We start from the raw sequence: 18,375 nt of genomic DNA, 5'->3' as shown, positions 1-18,375 counted from the left end.
AATATAGACATTACCCTAAAGAAGATATAAAATGGCCAAAAAGCGCACAAAAGATGCTCAACATCCCTAGTCATCAGGGTATGGAAACAAAAATCAAATGATATACCACTAGATATCCACTAGGATGGTTACAATAAAAATAAAAAGAATAAGAAGAGTTGAAGAGGATGTGGAGAAGTTGGCATCCTCATACAGTGATGGTGAGAATGTAATATGGTATAGCCACTCTGAAAAACAATTTAGCAGTCCTTTGAAAAGTTCAGCATAAGAGTTACCATATTAACCAGCAATTCTACTCCTAAATATATGCCCAAGAGAACTGAAAACATACATCCAAACAAAAACTTGTATAAGAATATTCATAGCAATATTATTCATAATAGCCCCAAAGTGGAAACAATCCAAATGTTCCTGTGAAGAATGGATAAATAAAATGTGGCATATCCATATAATGGAATGGTATTCAGCCATTAAAAGGGATGACTTTTTCTGATATATACTATAACATGGATGAACCCGGAAAACATTGTTAACTAAAAGAAATGAAATACAAAAGGCCACATATTGTATGATTCCATTTCCATTTACATGAAATGTCCAGAATGTGGAAATCCATAGAGACAGAAAGTAGATTAGTGGTTATGAAGGGCTTGGCTGGGGACTAATGGAGAGTGACTGCTAATGGGCATTGGATTTCTTTTTCAGGGTGATGAAAATGTTCTATAATTAGGCAGAGGTCACAGTTGCACAACTTTGTGAATACACTAAAAATCACTGAACTGAACACTTTAAAAGAAGGGATTTTATGTTATGTAAATTTTATCTTAACAAAAATAAATAAATAAGACCAACTATGTTTCTTGACCTAGATTAGATCAGGGCTCCCGATTGGTTGAATGTAGATGCTGTCCAATGATTCTGAACATCAACTAGTTGTGCTCAGTTACAAGAGGGCTATTTAATGTGAAATAATCCTCCCCCAATTTATATACTAAATAGCACACATCAGTTTTTATTGCTGTGATGTCCATTTGAGAATGTCTAAAGTAATGGATTCTGCCCCCAAACACAGTGATCATCCTACAAGTTTCTGGAAATACGTGCAATTCACACTGTGTAAATTATGCAACCCCCCTTTGTTGTAAATAAGGTGAAAGCATATTGAAAGGCAGGCATAATAATCTTCCCCATTTTTTTTTTTAATTAAGCTAGAGTCTCTTGGGGTCCACTTGTTGAAATCCAGGTCTTTGCAAACCTGAGGCCTTAGGCAGTTTCTAGAGACAGGCTTCTGGTGAAAGATTTGGTTTTACATTTGTTGGGTTGAGGTTATGGACAGGAACTGGAGCTGAAAGCCAATTCGGGGCCGATTTCTGGGTTGCATCACGTATCTACCTGAAGATCAATTTGGAGAACAGAACACGACTAAGGGCAAAATTTGAGTAAAGATCACAATATGGGATAGAAGGAAGAAGTGCCAGTGAAAGAGAGGAAAAAGACAAGCAGCCAAAGAAGAGACTAAGAGTTCAGCCTGGCCGCCTGAGATGCTCAGGTTCTGGGTTCCCACTATCCCTGGGCTGATCTAAGTCAGCTGAGGGAGAACAGGGACATAATCTGAAATATCAAAGCAGCGACCTGCCTGTTTTTCTCTTCTTCGTTATTACTCCCTAACTCTATCCAAACCCTCATCTTCCCACCGGCTCTTCCAGCACCGTTCAAGCCCCGCCCTTGTTGAACCTTTTAAAGACTTCTCTTCATTACCGGCTTCCAGCATTGCGTTTGGCCCGGCTCAGCCACCGTGACACGGCCTTTGCGCATGTGCGGGGTGAAACGTGAAGAAGGTGAAGATGGCGGCGGCCATGGCGAAAGTCCTGAGAGTCCGATGGCTGCAAAAGGCAGTCCAGGTGCCATTAGGTGCACGGACAGGTCGGCAAGAACGGGCGAGGCCTCAATGTGGGAAAGGGATTCCTGGGTTTGTCTGCCGGGAGGAGGGCACTGTGGGATACTGTGGCGGCCGTGTTCGGGCTCGATACAGATGTGGCGTTGGTATATCCAAAAAGAGGGTGGAGGATCTCTTTGGTCCCGTTAAATCCCAAGCTCCGGTCTCAGTAGCCCCTGAAGCTTGAAGTTTTGGGGGCGGCAGGGGAACGGGATCGCTTCTGACCGGCCCTATTCTGCAGTGCAGCTTCCCACATTACCAAGGACATGCTTCCTGGGCCCTATCCCAAGACCCCAGAAGAACGGGCCGCCGCCGCTAAGAAGTATAATATGCGAGTAGAAGACTACGAGCCGTACCCGGATGATGGCATGGGGTGAGATAGAGAAGGTTTGCTCGCACCTGGGTTGGATGGCTGTTCTGACCCTTTCCCCAGAACCTTCTCTTGACCCCGCAGAGTCAATGAAGTGGATGTTTTTCTCGGTGGAGGGAGGCAGGAAGGAGTGGGTGAGCAGCTGCAGCCGAGAGGACTTCAATTTTGTCCTTGGCTCAAGCTGTTTCCTCAAATGAGGAAACCGAGGTTTTAATGGCTCCCTTGAGGACCCCCGAATAACAGGAACCTTCCTTGGCTCCATCCAGATCGCTAGGTTTCATTTAGCTTGAGCATCTGCTGGGCTCAGGTGCTGTTACCCAGGCACGTGATCAAGCTGGAATTGGACCCTAGTCATGAGAACCATCTTTGTAGATGGGTACTCTATATTTGTTTGCATATCTCTTTTAAAAAATAATTTTTTGTGCTCTGCACAAACTTTTTTAGGCCGGTAGAAATCATAGCAACCTTTAGGCACAATAAACAGCCATCTCCTTAATCCATTTGAAGATGTGCACTCCTTCTCCCTCACCACCGCCGCCAATATCCATATAACATCCCTATGGTTAATTATCTGAAGTGATTACCATTGCCCCTATTTCCTGACCTAGCATCACTCTTTCAATCTTAGTTTCAGCAGCTCCTAGTCTCGTTCTGTTTCCTAATCGTTTTCTGTGACACATGTCTAGTTGTCATCGTTTACTATGTTTTTTATTGTCGTGTGGATAAAAACAAACTTGGTACTCGTCTTTATAAAGGGAACCTGGATCTGTTGTGGGGGAATGGACATTAGCAAGAAATCCTGCGAGGGTTTTGAGACACTGGAGATATATACCAACTCGCTGATTGAAGAATACAGTTAGAATGAAAAGAATACTTTTCTGTTTTTGTTTTTATTTCAGTTAGCTGGGTGACCTTGGGTTCAGACCCTAAACTTTCTAATTATGAAGGAATCAGGTTATTTAATTGATTATGAAGTTCCCTTTCAGTTCTGTCATAGCATTGTGTCTTTTTTCTTTTTTGTTGAGAGGAGGTAAGGAAAGCTTATATATGTTATAATATGTCAGAGTCTGACATGAACTTTTAATTAAAATTTGGATTTGGATGGTTAGTTCTGAGTTTAGTAACTAGAACTTGAGATCTGGATTTGAGAGCCAATTCCTCTGTCCTTAATTGAGGCAGTTATCTTTGTCCCTTGGTATCTTATCTCTGATATGAGGAGACTCTGAATTATCTGAGTCTGTTCAGGGACTCATCCAGAAGTTCTTGCTGTCTCTCAGGTATGGTGACTACCCAAAGCTTCCTGACCGCTCACAGCAGGAGAGGGATCCGTGGTATGACTGGGACCACCCAGACCTGAGGTTGAACTGGGGTGAACCGGTGAGAGAACCATATTCCCTCTGACCTTCCTTCTTAGTAATGTCTTCCAGGGGGTTGAGTCTTTAACTTAAATGACACTTCCCTGTTCCTAATCGCAACACTAAGCTTTTCTGCCCAAGGAAGCAAGGTCCAGTGGTCTGAGGCTGAAGGTTCGAAGTGTGGCATGTGGAATGAGACTTCTGGGAATAAGTTAAGCTTTGTATTGTGAAAGTTACGAACATCCATGATTGAGCTGACCCTAGTCAGCAAACCTAGTCAGTGCTAGGCAGAAGCTAGCACCCAGTCCTGTGGGTTGTGGTGTCTCAGACCTGGCTTGCAGAATTTTGCCAGGGGGAGTAGAAGCCTTGTGTCATGATCTGATATTCGGGACTGTCACCTTTTGTAGGCAGAGCAGTATGTGACCATTATCTGCCTTTTGCTTTAGCTACACTGGGACCTAGACATGTATATCCGGAACCGTGTGGACACATCCCCCACACCTGTTTCTTGGAATGTCATGTGTAAGCATCTCTTCGGCTTCGTGGCCTTCATGCTGTTCATGTTCTGGGTCGGGGAGAAGTACCCCACCTACCAGCCAGTGGTGAGTATCTGGGAGATACTGCATTACCCCCATTTCCTAAGGGGATGAAGTGTCCAGCGTAGAGAGCCAGCTAATACCAAGCTTGGTTCCTGGATCTAGGGAGAGGAAGATAGGAGGGCCTTATGCACTGGCTTGGCTCAAATACCACAACACTGTTCCACTCCTACAACTTGGATCAGTTTGGGTGAAAAGAAGCTTTTGGACTGGGTGAGGAATGAGAACATGGAAGCCAGCTAGTTTCTAGAGCTGCCATTTGGGGAATGTACTTATCACTATCAGCAAATGATCTTTCAAGAGTCAAAGAATTGAGAGCTGAAATCTCCTTTACTGGAGGTGTGAAAGGCACGTATTTCCTATAGGGAACCTGAAGCAATTAAGTGTCTACTATAAGTAGACATAGAAAACATTCTCTCTACCTTTAAGGAATTTAGTTTGGTTAAGAAAAAAATTAGATAAATGATGTGAAGAACAATATTTGAATAGGTATATGTGAGTTTGTAACAGTTTGTGTGTATATATGTGTGAACATATGTGCTAAGCAGCTCAGGTGTCCTTAAGAAGGGTTGTAATAGATGCCAAAAGCTGATGTTGGGTGATGGAAATAAGTTGGAGAGAACATTTGGGACAAGAGAGAACAGATTGGAGGGAGAAAAAAAGTAAATTAGTTGGAGTGGAATAGGTGTGTAAAATAGTTCCTAGATAACCAGCTGCATTGGTTATCTGGGGAGCTATTATAAATTCATATGCCTAGTCTCCACTCCCTGGAGATCCTATTCAGTAGCTCTGTGGGAGGTTCTAGAGCTGATGTTTTAAACAAGCTACCAGATAATTCTGATGTGCATCTAGGTTTGAGACTCACTATATTAAAAAACGTTGTGAGATGAGTTGATCAATTAGGCAGAAGGTTGGGCAGACTTTATTGCATGGCTGAAGGATTTGGACTTGATGGTATAGTAACTCACTTCATTCAACAATATTTATGGACTCTACTATGTACCAGCTGCAGACTGTGCTAGGGGTTGGGAATACAGTGATTACTTGGTCTGTCTGTAGACAGCAGGGAGCTATTGAGGGTTTTTGAACAGAAGAGTGTCATAATGAAGGCTGGGTTTTTACGAAGGTTAATCTGGGAGTAGTCTTCGGGATGGATTGAAGGGAAAGGAACTGAGGAGGCTGCCGGGTTTGCAGTTGGCTGCCCAATGCTACCTCTGCAGAAATAATCAATGTCCTGATGGTAGCTGGTATGTCTGTGCACTGACACGAGCCTTCCTGTCGAGCCTCAGGGGCTCCAGGCTGGAGAGTACACGTAGGACTGGTGTGAGCACTAACTTCACTTCAGGAGAGCAAGAAACACAGTGAGGCTCTTCCATTTTTCAGTTCTGTAAGCACATCACCCTTTTCTCCTCCCCTTGAGCTGTGTTCTCTGACAGCTGTTTGTTGGTAAAGCCAGCAGCCCCTAAAGCACATCCCAGGCATGTCTCCTCTGTGCTTTCCCCCACCGCTGCTCCTGCACGCCTCATTTGCTGGGCCACTTTAGTGGTGGAACCATTAGAGGCTGAGTGACTTAAAGGAGATTGAGTCTGTCTCGACCCCGAGAGAGAGTGGGATGGATGGATGCATCGTCTCATTTAGAATGCTTTGACTCTCTCTCTCTCACACACACACAAACAGTATAGATACCACTTCTCTTACAGTCTAGGCTTTCTTTCTGTCCTGGGCTGAGCAGGGAAGAGGAATACTGCTCCTGCCCTTCTAGTCCAGCTGGCTCTGACCAGAGGCTACCATGTACCCGTTTACCATGTATAATTGTTAACTCAAAGTGGAGTGTAGCCTGGTATCGACTGGATGTATGTGTTCTTGCTGACCTGTGTTTTTTCCTTAGGGGCCAAAGCAGTATCCTTATAATAATCTGTACCTGGAACGAGGAGGCGACCCCAACAAAGAACCTGAGCCGGTGGTTCACTATGAGATCTGAGGACGCTTCCTGGGTTTTTGTGACCTCTAACTAGGACTCCCTTATTCATAGAGATTTAACTTTAAAGAAATCCTAAATAAAACTTAGTGCTGTGGTATCTGTGCCTCATTTCCCCAGGAACAGCCAGTCATGAATAATCTCATCCTTTTCCTTTTTTTCCAGCCTACTGTCTAGCCACTCCCCCTTTCCTGGGATTGGAAGGATGGGAAGGAAAGGGCCAGGGTGGGGTGGGGATGGAGGGCTGGCATAAGCCTAAGAAGGATCATTTAATTTTTTGCTGGGGTGGTGAGGTAGTTGAGGGTTCCAATTGTGCAGCAGGTAGGAAGGGTAGCTCCTTTACCCATTTACAGGGTCAAGGAGCAAGGAAGATATGTTTCTGAGTTACCACGTTGGAACAAGATTTATTTCCCATTAAAAAAACTTTTTGACAGTTTAATTTTTTTTAATTGTACTTTAACACATTTAAGCACATTATAGGATAAATAGGTATTTTTGTACTGGTCTGGGGCTGTAACTGTCTCCAGTCTCCAGTTTCTGCTCTAAGAATGTTTTCCTTATTCCACTGCAACTTCTGAATTATAGCTTCTGAATAAGTTGACATTACCAATATTTATGAATTAGAGGATAGTTCCATGAGTTGTAGAACCTATACATAGCTTTCATTACCTTAATGATTCATTCTGCATGCTCCTACAATAGGCTTAGAAAGAAGAAACTTTGTTTTTGAGTGTCTACCTCATTGCCTCTGTTTATAATTGAACTAACTTATGTTCTTTTCACCCCTTTGGGGATATTTTCTTAAGATACAGTCATACTGCCTGAAAACCTACCCCATAAAAAAATGTACTAAGTTTGCATACAACATGACCTACAGAAGCAAGTTCATTCAATTTAGATATTAGATCCTTTAGGGGTTATCCAGGCAGACCTTTTTGAGATCTGGGAATGGCTGCTTTTACTAAAATGCCTTTCTGAAGGTCACTGCTTGCTTTTTATGTCTTCAATCTCTGTCTCCTGTAGCATTTGATAAGCATTTATTTAAGACATCTGTGTGCCTAATATATATCAGACATTGATAGGCCCTAGGGATATAAAGTTGAACAAGGCAAAATAATTAGCTTCAAGTAGTTACCTAGAAGAGGAGACCAGCAGTTATAAAACAAGGTGAAAAGATTCCTAAGAGATGTATGAGTTGAGAGAAGAATGTACTTTAAAAGGTTTAAACCATGTCCTACTTGAAACTGACCTTACACCTTTGGTTCAAAATTATCTTGGATGGCTCCATTAGTGGCTCTTCTACCTCATTCCCTAATTTTAGATGTTGCCTAAGGTTCCGTTTTCAACCGTCTTGACTAGGTTTCATTCACTGTTGTGGATGAAAGTTCAATAAATACTTGTTAAGTGCTTGCTATAAGGAGAGGGTGGGATAGGCTCAGTGAGATAATACTCTTAAGTTTCTGTCCTGTCTTCAAAACCGAAGACTACATGAGAAGGAACTCAGGAATTGTTTCACAATGATTTGGGCTGTGTCATCAGATAATTGACTACCCATCTTTGGAAGCATATCAGGGAGGGATATGGTAGAATTCATGCATTAAGTGGAAGTTTTGAAAAAATAACTTAGGTCTAAGATGTTTAGTTGCTACAGGACATTTTTATTTGGAAGGGCCACAATTTCCTCGAGCATAAAATTTTAGATGATCTCTTGGCCTCTGCCTTCCCACCTCACATTCTCTATCGCTGTTAATAACACTACTGTGTTTCTATCTCTAAAGTCTAATAATCTTCAACTCTTTAATAGTCACAAAAACCTGTCTCTTTTTACAGTCATTTCCACTATATTATTCCAGGCTTTCATCACATGGTACCTGGATCATTCTATTAGTTCCTGCCTCCAGCTCTGTTCTGTCTCCAAGGGAACCCATATTGCCAGTAACTCGAAATTACCTGCAGAGTTGAGGTGATATTCAGTCACAGCCTGGGTTTCTTTCATGGTAGGGTATACGCCTCCTTGTTAGAACACCATCCATCTTCCTGCAACCCCACGGGGTATACCCGTCTCTCACATCCCTCATGCCTTCCAGGAATCCACTGGTCCACAGTAATCTCGCCTTGCACACATATATTCCTTAATACATTTCAACTAACAGCTTTTGGGTACCGGTTATATTCCTGGGCTGCAGTGCGGCGCTTACTGCCATTTACGGCTTCGATTGCTTTTTACCTTTTCAGCTAAGTGGATTCCACTGGGCGCTCCTGGGGCTAGGGCCGACGTTCTCCCGCTTCATAAATAGATAATGAACTGAATTAGTATTTTCCCTTTTCAGAGGCTGCCCCCCAGAGCCTGGGTCAAATTGAATAGACCATAACTTACTGGTCGCAGGGTCTGATCCACTGTGTCACAACTGCAATCACAGGGCAGGTGAGGGGGGCCCAGTGAAAAGTTATTGGGGAATCTACTCTAGGGCTCTGCGGCATACGGGCCTCTGCGCTTCTCCCGGACGCGTGCAGGCGGCGTTGCCGTGCAGCTAGGATTAATTTTGGCCCTCGGCAGCCGCGGTCCACATTCCTGCTGCGCCCCAAAGCACTTGGAGTGTCGGCTCCGGCTCTGCCACACGTGACCCATGACTTGGGCTTTCAGTACGCAGATTGGTTTACTTCGTGCGTCTGGGAGCCCCGAGGCACGTCGGGCAGAGGTCTTGGGGAACCCGAGAGCCGCTCATCACTCTGGAGATTTATGGGGAGGTGGGGGGCGGGAAGTGATGGTGGTGTGAGCTCGCCCGTCGCGGAGGCTCTGGCTGGTACCTGCCTCTTCCGCCAGCCCAGTTCGTCCTCAGGGCTCCTGGCCGGTATGCCACTTAGGCACTGGACTGCCAAAGGTAGCTGGCGCCCTTCTTCCCTGCAAGGGTCTTAAGCTTTAGGTTGAATGTTTATAGCTCTCGCACCCTTTGTCGCCTAACCATTGTCGTTTTACGACCCCAGCGGAGTCCCATTTGTGCACAAACGACTCTGAAAAGAGTGGATTAAGAGTCCACTTTCCCAATTCCCAAACTGTTAGGAATTTAAACACTTTATATGGTTTAGTTAGTTTAAGGTAGCATAATTGTTAAAAGCACAGGCTCTGTTTGGGGTGCACATCCCTGCCTAGCCAGTTTCCTTCTCTGTACAATGAGGGTAATAATAATGCCTCATAGAATTATTATGAAATAATTCTGTTGTGAAAATAATTATTGTGAAATAGTGCACGTTGAATGCATCATGTTAATTGCAGCTCCTGTGCTATTAGGGGTTCTTTCCCTAGAAATGCGAAAATGGTTGTGACCGGCAGGTGACACTGGTGTGCAGCATGTTAGAGGTTACCTGCAGTATCCACACGTATTTAGAGGTCCCCTGGAAAGTTTAGCTTAATTGGCTGCCTTAAACTTTCATAAGGGTGGAAAGCTCCTTAGAAATTAAATAATTCAACTTCCTGTTTTGGTAGATGAGACTGACTTGAATGGTTTGTTCAAGTGGTCACAGTGGGTTCTAGATTTCCTCCTACAAGTTCAGTGGGGTGTGTGTGTGTATTTTAATCTTTTTGTCCCTTTGCTGGTCTGTTAGGATGGGACCTTGAATATGCCTTAGTATTGGATTGGAAAACACTGTTAAAATGGTTTCTTCCATTCATACAACAAATATTTATTGAGTACCTGCAATGTGCCAGATACTGTTCTAGGCACTCGTTACAACATAGTGAACAAAGCAGACACAGTTCCAGTTTTCACGGAGCTTACATATTAGTGGATGAGACCAAGCAATGTAGATGTAAATAAATACAATTACAAATTGCTAGGAAGAAAATAAGTGAGGCTGTTTGTGTGTGTGTGTTTGAGGAAGTGAGAAACTGAGCCCATGAGGTTGTGGTAAGGAACTAGTCATACAAAGAGCATTCAAGGTATAGGGAACAGCATTTATAAAGGCTCTGGGGTAGGAAAAGCCAACAAATTATAAAATCTAGTGTGTTTGGAGCGTAATGAATAAGGGAGAAAGGAGTGAGAAGTGAAATTAGAATGGTAAGCTGGAGCCTTTGGTCAGGGCCATAGTAAGTAATTTGAATTTTATTATGAATGTGATAGAAGTAGTTGAAAGATTTTAAGCATAGGAATGCTAATATCCTATTAATGATTTTTAAAGTTCACTCCTGCTGCTATGTAGAGAACAAGTTGGAGGATGACATGCATAGCAGGGATATAACCAACTGGGAAACTATTGCAGTTATTCAGGTGAGAGTTGATGAAATCTTCAAATAGTGTGGTAGCAGTGATGGTGAAAAAAATAGACAAATTAAGACATACTTTGAAGGTAAAACCAGGAGACCTTAATGATAAATTGGAAGAGAATGAAGGAGAGGGAAGAATCAAGGGTGATATTTAGGATTTTGGCTTGACCAATTGGGTAGATGATGGTACCATTTGCCAAGAAGAAGAAAAATGGAGGAATAATAGAAGAGATTTTTTTGGAGGAGATAGTAGAATAGAGAATTCCATGTTAGAGCAACTGTTAGGTATCTTTGCTATATCCAAGTAGAATTATTTGATTATCATTGGAGCTGAGAGGAAAGATGTGTATTGGTGATATACATTTTGGAGTCATCAGCAAATGGATGATATTTAAAGCCAAGAAAATGGAGAAGATAATTGGCTTGTGACAACCAGTGTCTTTGGATATCCTTGAGGGTTTAAAGCTTTGGACTTCAGTAGTTGGGCACATAACTGTACAGATATGAAGATGGTCATGTATTTCTCACCCTATATTGCCCTGAAATGCCCCATCCTGTGGAAGAGAGAGAGAAAAGCAAGATCCTGGGTCCACAGATGTTCTGTGGATCTAGGCATTAAGCTTGCTGGTTTCTGTTTTCACTGGGCCATGTCAGTTTAGGACAGACCATGAAGCTGAAGGAACTTGAGCAGCCGTCCATCCAAGTGTGGAGCCCAACTAGCCAATACCTTATGTATCTGACCACAGGTATGGCAACTGTGGACTAGAATCTACTGCAAGTACTTAGATTGAGGAGAAACTGTATTTAGAATTCTTTATTGAACACCAGAGAAACCTGTAGGGTCACAGAAAGGTGTTAGGGGCATGGCTTATAGAATAAGCAAGGGGGACTTCCGGAGAAGATGGCGGCTTAGTAAGACGCGCGGGTCTTAGTACCTCCTCCAGAAAAGCAACTAAAGAAACAGAAACAACACAAAACAGCTCCCGGAGTCACGACAGAGACCAAAAAGACAGCGTACCCCATTCTGGAACAGCTGAACGGGCAGGGAGAATCTGCTGCGGTGAGATACCCAAGGGGCGCGCATTTTCCCGGCCGGGGCGGCTGGCGACTGGGGTCCCCTCCACGCACGTGGCTCCCCGGTGTGACTGGGAACGTTGGATAGCGGGGCCCTCCCGTCACGCTTGGCGTTTGGGGCCAGCTGGGCAATTAGGACCGGCACTCTCCCAAGCCGCGGCGGCCAGCGACCCCCGCCTCCACGCATGGTTTCGCGGGCTGACTGCCGTGCAGACAGACGAGCGCCACGAGCGCCACCTACTGGGCAGGAAAAGAAAAACAGCCCAAAAGTTTTCACAGAAAAAGCTTTCAACCAGCCGGGTCCCACACCCAGGGAAATCTGATCAAATGCCCAGACACCAGCAGAAAATAATGGATGACGCTCGGAAAATTGAAGATATGGCCCAGTCAAAGGAACAAACCAATAGTTCAAATGAGATACAGGAGCTGAGACAACTAATGCTGAATATACGAACAGAAATGGAAAAACTCTTCAAAAACCAAATCAATAAATTGAGGGAGGACATGAAGAAGACATGGGCTGAACAAAAAGAAGAAATAGAAAATCTGAAAAAACAAATCACAGAACTTATGGGAGTGAAGGACAAAGAAGAAAAAATGGAAAAAACAATGGATACCTACAATGGTAGATCTAAAGAGACAGAAGCTACAATTAGTGAACTGGAGGATGGAACATCTGAATTCCAAAAAGAAACAGAAACTATAGGGAAAAGAATGGAAAAACTTGAGCAGGGGATCAGGGAACTGAATGACAATATGAAGCGCACAAATATACATGTTGTGGGTGTCCCAGAAGGAGAAGAGAAGGGAAAAGGAGGAGAAAAACTAATGGAAGAAATTATCACTGAAAATTTCCCAACTCTTATGAAAGACCTAAATTTGCAGATCCAAGAAGTGCAGCGCACCCCAAAGAGAATAGACCCAAATAGGCGTTCTCCAAGACACTTACTAGTTAGAATGTCAGAGGTCAAAGAGAAAGAGAGGATCTTGAAAGTAGCAAGAGAAAAACAATCCATCACATACAAGGGAAACCCAATAAGACTATGTGTAGATTTCTCAGCAGAAACCATGGAAGCTAGAAGACAGTGGGATGATATATTTAAATTACTAAAAGAGAAAAACTGCCAACCAAGACTCCTATATCCAGCAAAATTGTCCTTCAAAAATGAAGGAGAAATTAAAACATTTATAGACAAAAAGTCACTGAGAGAATTTGTGACCAAGAGACCAGCTCTGCAAGAAATACTAAAGGGAGCACTAGAGTCAGATACGAAAAGACAGAAGAGAGAGGTATGGAGTAAAGTGTAGAAAGAAGGAAAATCAGATATGATATATATAATACAAAAGGCAAAATGTTAGAGGAAAATATTATCCAAACAGTAATAATACTAAAAGTTAATGGACTGAATTTCCCAATCAAAAGACATAGAATGGCAGAATGGATTACGACCCAGCAATACCACTGCTAGGTATCTACTCAAAGGACTTAAGGGCAAAGACACAGACGGACATTTGCACACCAGTGTTTATAGCAGCATTATCTACAATTGCAAAGAGATGGAAACAGCCAAAATGTTCATCAACAGACGAGTGGCTAAACAAACTGTGGCGTATACCTACGATGGAATATTATGCAGCTTTAAGACAGACTAAACTTATGAAGCATGTAATAACATGGATGGACCTAGAGAACATTATGCTGAGTGAGTCTAGCCCAAAACTAAAGGACAAATACTGTAAGGTCCCACTGATGTGAACCGACATTCGAGAATCAGCTTGGAATATATCATTGGTAACAGAGACCAGCAGGAGTTAGAAACAGGGTAAGATAATGGGTAATTGGAGCTGAAGGGATACAGACTGTGCAACAGGACTAGATACAAAAACTCAAAAGTGGACAGCACAATAATACCTAAGTGTAATGTAACTAGGTTGGAACACTGAATGAAGCTGCACCTGAAATATGGTTTTTTGTTTGTTTGTGTGTTTGTATCTTTTGTTTTTGTTTTTTTCTTTTTCCTTTATATATATATATATATATATTATTAGTATTATTATTTTAATTCTCTTCTCTATATTAACATTCTATATCTTTTTCTGCTGTTTTGCTAGTTCTTTTCCTAAATCGATGCAAATGTACTAAGAAATGATGATCATACATCTATGTGATGATACTAAGAATTACTGAGTGCATTTGTAGAATGGAATGATTTCTAAATGTTGTGTTAATTTCTTTTCTTTTTTTTGATTAATAAAAAAAATTAAAAAAAAAAAAAGAATAAGCAAGGGGGTATTGGGTGTTTTGGGTACCTGGGGGCAGCCTTGCAATATGGCTTTCTTCCTTTTTCTCATCCTAGTTATCATTTGAGAGAGGTATTACCCAGTCCTCTCCTGTTCTCCTCTTCTCCACTCCCTAACCCATTTATAGGCAAATCCACGCATACAATATTGCTTGTATGCTGCCCCTTGACTTCTCTTGTGCCCAGGAACACTTGCCCAGCAGCAGTTTGTTGCCTCCTTTAGCGCAGATGGCACAATGGAAATCTTTGAGGTTGATTGCAGATGGCACAATGGAAATCTTTGAGGTTGATTTCAGGGACCCCTCTCTGAACCTGAAACTCAAGAGTCCTTTTTGCCTCTAGCAGGTACTATTTCTGAACTATTGGTGGTTATGTAGGACGGATCCTTGTAAGAATCCTGATGAGGAATCCTAGGACCAAAGTATGTTTCTCAGGGATCATGGAGAGACAGATGAGTGGAGAAGGAGATGCAACAAGTTGTAGAGAAATTAACTCTGTATTTATTTTGCAAAATGATTTTTTTTTTAGTTATTAAGAAGATCTTTGTTCATTTTCTTTATTAACATTTTTACAATGATTAGTATTATCAAAGAAAATTTAAGTACATTTCAAATTTTTAAAAAAAGATCATTAAAAAAATAATATAGCTGCTATTAAACAAACCAGAAACTACAAATGTTGGAGAGGACATGGAGAAACTGGAACACCTGTGCACTGTCAGTGGGAACATACATTGGTAAAGCCACTATAGAAGACAGTTTGACTGATGGAATATTGTGAGGCTACAGAAAGGTATGAAGTCATGAGGCATGCAACAGGGTGAATGAACCTTGGGAACATTATGTGGTGCAAAATAAGCCAGAAACAAAAGAACGAACATTGCATTGCCCCATTTAGAAAATATCTATAAGAAAATTGGTACCCAGACTACAAGTTCCTACAGGAGCCACTTCTAGTCCAGAGCTGCAAATATTATGTCTAGATTTTGAGAAGCTGTGCTATTTATGTATAACCTGGATTTCCCTGGAACTTTGGGTACCTGTGTGATACCTAAGACTCAGAGTAGGAATTCTACAGTTCTAAAGTTCAGTATTGCCACTTACAACAACTGTTAAAGAAATTGAAAAAGAGATCAGGTTTCACTTAGAGATGACAACAAATCTGATCGGGTTAGAACCAAGGTTAATCAGAATACAGGGATAAGGAAGACACCTTCTGCATTCTAGAACCTCAACTGCTCTACGAGACTAAAGGAAGAGAGGCCCACCTTGTCCAGAACCCAAACCCTCTGTAGCACACAATCCAAGTCAACCTATTTGGATAGATCATTGGAAAAACACAAACACAGGGAGCCCAGAATAGGAACGAGGGCCTACAAGTCTGTATAGCTCAGTGCAATACCCAGACCCATCCCAGAGTATGTTGGGCAGAAAACTAAAAAGTATTAGCAGAGACCCCTGAGGAATGGGAGACAAAACATGGAACTATTAAGCTTCACCACCGGGGAAATCCCTGATACTACCTTAAACACTAGGGACTCCCAAATCAATAGGCCAAGCCCTCTATCCCCAGGCTTGCTCTTGTGGTGCCCATCCATGTGCCCATCCATTTACCCAACTCCGCAAGTAAAATCACTACCCTCCCCTCCACACAGGACGGGACATCCAGGGGCGAAGGTCTCCCTGGCAACATGGGTCATCCTTTCCAGGGATGACCCTGGCCCTGGCACTGCAGGATCAACAATGCCTCCCAACCAAAAGGGGGGAAAGAAATGCAACAAACAAAGCATCAGTGGCTAAGAGAGTTCAAACAGTGTCAAGAGACTCTGGAGGCTCTCCTGCCAAGCCTCAGCCAGATACCCCCAATTGGTTTGCCAACCCCCAACCAAAACCTCTCTGAAAGCCAGGGCTCTATCTGAGGCTCTACAAAAGTTCCACGCACTCTGATTAATTTCCAGAAACCCACAACCCAGATAGGTTTTAGGCCAGATAAGTCCTGAAACCCACAGTGGCCAGCCCCCACCCAAGAACAACAATCAACTCCATCCCTCCTTCCCCCCACCCCACACCATCGACACCATCTTCCAACATGAAAAAGCCCAAACAGGCACAGCCTAAACACCCCTAAAGATTGGGAGAAGGATCAAAGGAGAAGGAGGAACCACAACAGGGAATATAGGATTTGACAAATGAGTATGACTGCTGAATCACCATATTGACACCTCTTCTAGTTTCCAGCCTCTCAGAACAGCCAGAAGAAAAAACCTAAAGCTGCGGAATTGTAACCCAAACGCTAACGTCCTTTCTGCAACCACTTGTTACAGTGTACCTTGAAATTTAGTGCTTCTTTGCACATATATTTCACAGTAAAAAATGTTGGAAAAAACCATAAAAAAATAGGTTGAAAGCAAATACACCAAAATAAAGACAGTAGTTTTCTTTGAGTGATGAAATTATAGCTGATTTTTTTTCCTTTTCACTTTTCTCTATTTTCCAGTTCCCTGCAGTCAACATGGACATATCAATTTTTGTAAACAGATACCTTATAATTTAGGAAAACTGGAGAAAATAAGAATAGCACATTCTATTCAGATTAAGGGGTGAGATTAATTTACAATTCTTGAAGAAATTGAAGGTATATATGATAAAATGGATATATCTGATTTTTAAAAATTTGCGTGAAGGCAAATGAAATAATTATTTAAAAGAATGCAACAGGGTGGGAAACATATATATTACAAATCTCATTGGTGAAGCTTACCATAAAATATATTTAAAGAATTGATAAATATATATGAAAATGTGCAAACCCTACTATAAGGCAATAGGAAATGCCAGTTCCAAAAAAAAAGGAGGGGAAAAAAGAAAAACCTTATAGCCACACTGGAAATTAAAAGAAATTAAAATATTTATACTTATTAAAACTATTACTCTGTCAGAAATAAAGGATAAAATGCAATGTTGGTGGAGCAATAAAGATAAAAATGTTTATTTTATGTAGTATTGATGATGCTATTAATTGGTTAATCTTTCTAAGGAATAATCTGACAGTTTGTAATAAGCACTGCAATATTGTTCATACTCTTTTATCCAAAATCCCAAGTCTGGGAATATACTACAAGGAATTTCCACAAAGGACATTTCTTTTCGTCTCCGATAGCCTAGAGCAATCAGAAGTAAAAACCTAAAATTATAGAGCTGTAACCCATACCAAACTAACATATACAAAGAAGCGATAAATTTCAAAGCACATTGCCACCATTAGTTGTACAACAGATTTCAGAGTTTGGTATGTGTTACAATTCCACCATCCCAAGGCTTCACCTCTAGCTGCTCCAAGACACTGGAGACCAATAGAAACCTCAATTCAGTGACTCAGCAATCACACTCACTTGATAAAACCTACCTTTTATGTGTAACTCCAACATCACCTTCGATCCTTCTCCCACTGTCTATGGGTATTTGGGTTATGCCCATTCCAACCTTCCCATGTTGGAAGGGTCCCTCGACAACGGGATGGGGGATGGAACCAGCCGATGCTCCATAGAGGCTGGACCCCCAGCATCCCAGGACACATCTGGTCTGAGGACCCATCTGGAGGCTGTAGGTCTCTGGAAAGCTTCCTCCACGTTTCTGGTCAGCCGGAGAAGCAATATCAGGTAGAATGTATATGATATGATGCTTCACACAAGCCTAGACCCATGTGTACCTGATCTCTCCTTGAACCTACAGATATGCTCTTCTTCCTCTCTTGGCTCTTGTGAAGATAACAACCTTACACAATATCTCTCTTTTCTGTCAATGAGTAGGAGACTGAATGATTCTCTCATTACTATTAGGTACCAATTACTGTTAGGTGATGGTGCCCATTTGTCTGGTCAGGCAAGCACTGGCCTAAACCATTACTGCAAGGACATTTCATGGCTGGTTAATAAACCAGAAGGCTGGTTTATTAAATCATTAGCACATTGATTGCATTCATGGCTGATTATATCTGCAGTCATCCAAGGGCAGTCTTCTGTTGATGTTTAATCTAGTGATGCTTAATCTAATCAGTCAAAACCTTTAAAAGAGAAGTTAGAAGAGAGAATTCTCTCCACTTCAGCCAGCCAACCTCTCCTGGGGATTTCATTGAAGACCTTCATTGGAGCTGTCAACTCGTGGCCTGCACTACGGAATTTGGACTCATGCAGCCCCAGAGTTGTGTGAGACAGTTTCATAAAATATCATATTTACAGATATCTTCTGTTGGTTCTTTTCCCTAGAGAACCCTGACTAATACACTGACTGAAAGAGAAGTATGAAATACTAGTGTGGCTGTAGATAAGGGACAGCCTGAAGCTACTAATAGACTGAAGAGAGTGTATGGATAGATGAAACTGGACAGAGTCAGAATCAATATAGTTTAGCATGTGCCCTGTAACAAACTATGTTGAATTTGTTAAATGGGTCCAACTCAAGAGGAAAGGTTTCTGGGAGAATAATATGCATTGTTTAGGTTATTGA

At 42.1% G+C, this 18,375-nt stretch overlaps 2 protein-coding genes across 2 annotated transcripts in view; both read left to right on the top strand.

The window, feature by feature from the left end:
- Positions 1-1,790: 1,790 nt before the first annotated feature.
- On the top strand, positions 1,791-6,335 carry NDUFB8 (NADH:ubiquinone oxidoreductase subunit B8). Its single transcript, XM_077125744.1, has 5 exons — positions 1,791-1,923; positions 2,183-2,309; positions 3,584-3,683; positions 4,108-4,263; positions 6,146-6,335. Exons 1-5 carry the CDS (start codon positions 1,845-1,847, stop codon positions 6,236-6,238), a joined length of 555 nt encoding a protein of 184 aa, XP_076981859.1. The 5' UTR covers positions 1,791-1,844; the 3' UTR covers positions 6,239-6,335.
- Positions 6,336-9,549: 3,214 nt separating this feature from the next.
- The window catches only part of SEC31B (SEC31 homolog B, COPII component), a 30,702-nt gene continuing 21,876 nt past the window's right edge, over positions 9,550-18,375 (top strand). The window contains 1 exon segment of the mRNA XM_077124461.1: positions 9,550-9,566. Coding sequence (XP_076980576.1) covers positions 9,550-9,566 — 17 coding nt within the window.

This window comes from Tamandua tetradactyla, chromosome 13, assembly GCF_023851605.1.
Source record: "Tamandua tetradactyla isolate mTamTet1 chromosome 13, mTamTet1.pri, whole genome shotgun sequence".
Taxonomy (NCBI): domain Eukaryota; kingdom Metazoa; phylum Chordata; class Mammalia; order Pilosa; family Myrmecophagidae; genus Tamandua; species Tamandua tetradactyla.
Note: the sequence above shows the minus strand (reverse complement) of the source record. Positions and strands in the feature narration are given on the sequence as shown.

Bases quoted from the DNA above. Each gene is read 5' to 3' on its own strand.
- NDUFB8 (XM_077125744.1), top strand. From the start codon at position 1,845: ATGGCGGCGGCCATGGCGAAAGTCCTGAGAGTCCGATGGCTGCAAAAG. The intron at 1,924-2,182 runs GTCGGCAAGAAC...TCTGCAGTGCAG, and splicing joins GCCATTAGGTGCACGGACAG to CTTCCCACATTACCAAGGAC. The intron at 3,684-4,107 runs GTGAGAGAACCA...CTTTTGCTTTAG, and splicing joins GGTTGAACTGGGGTGAACCG to CTACACTGGGACCTAGACAT.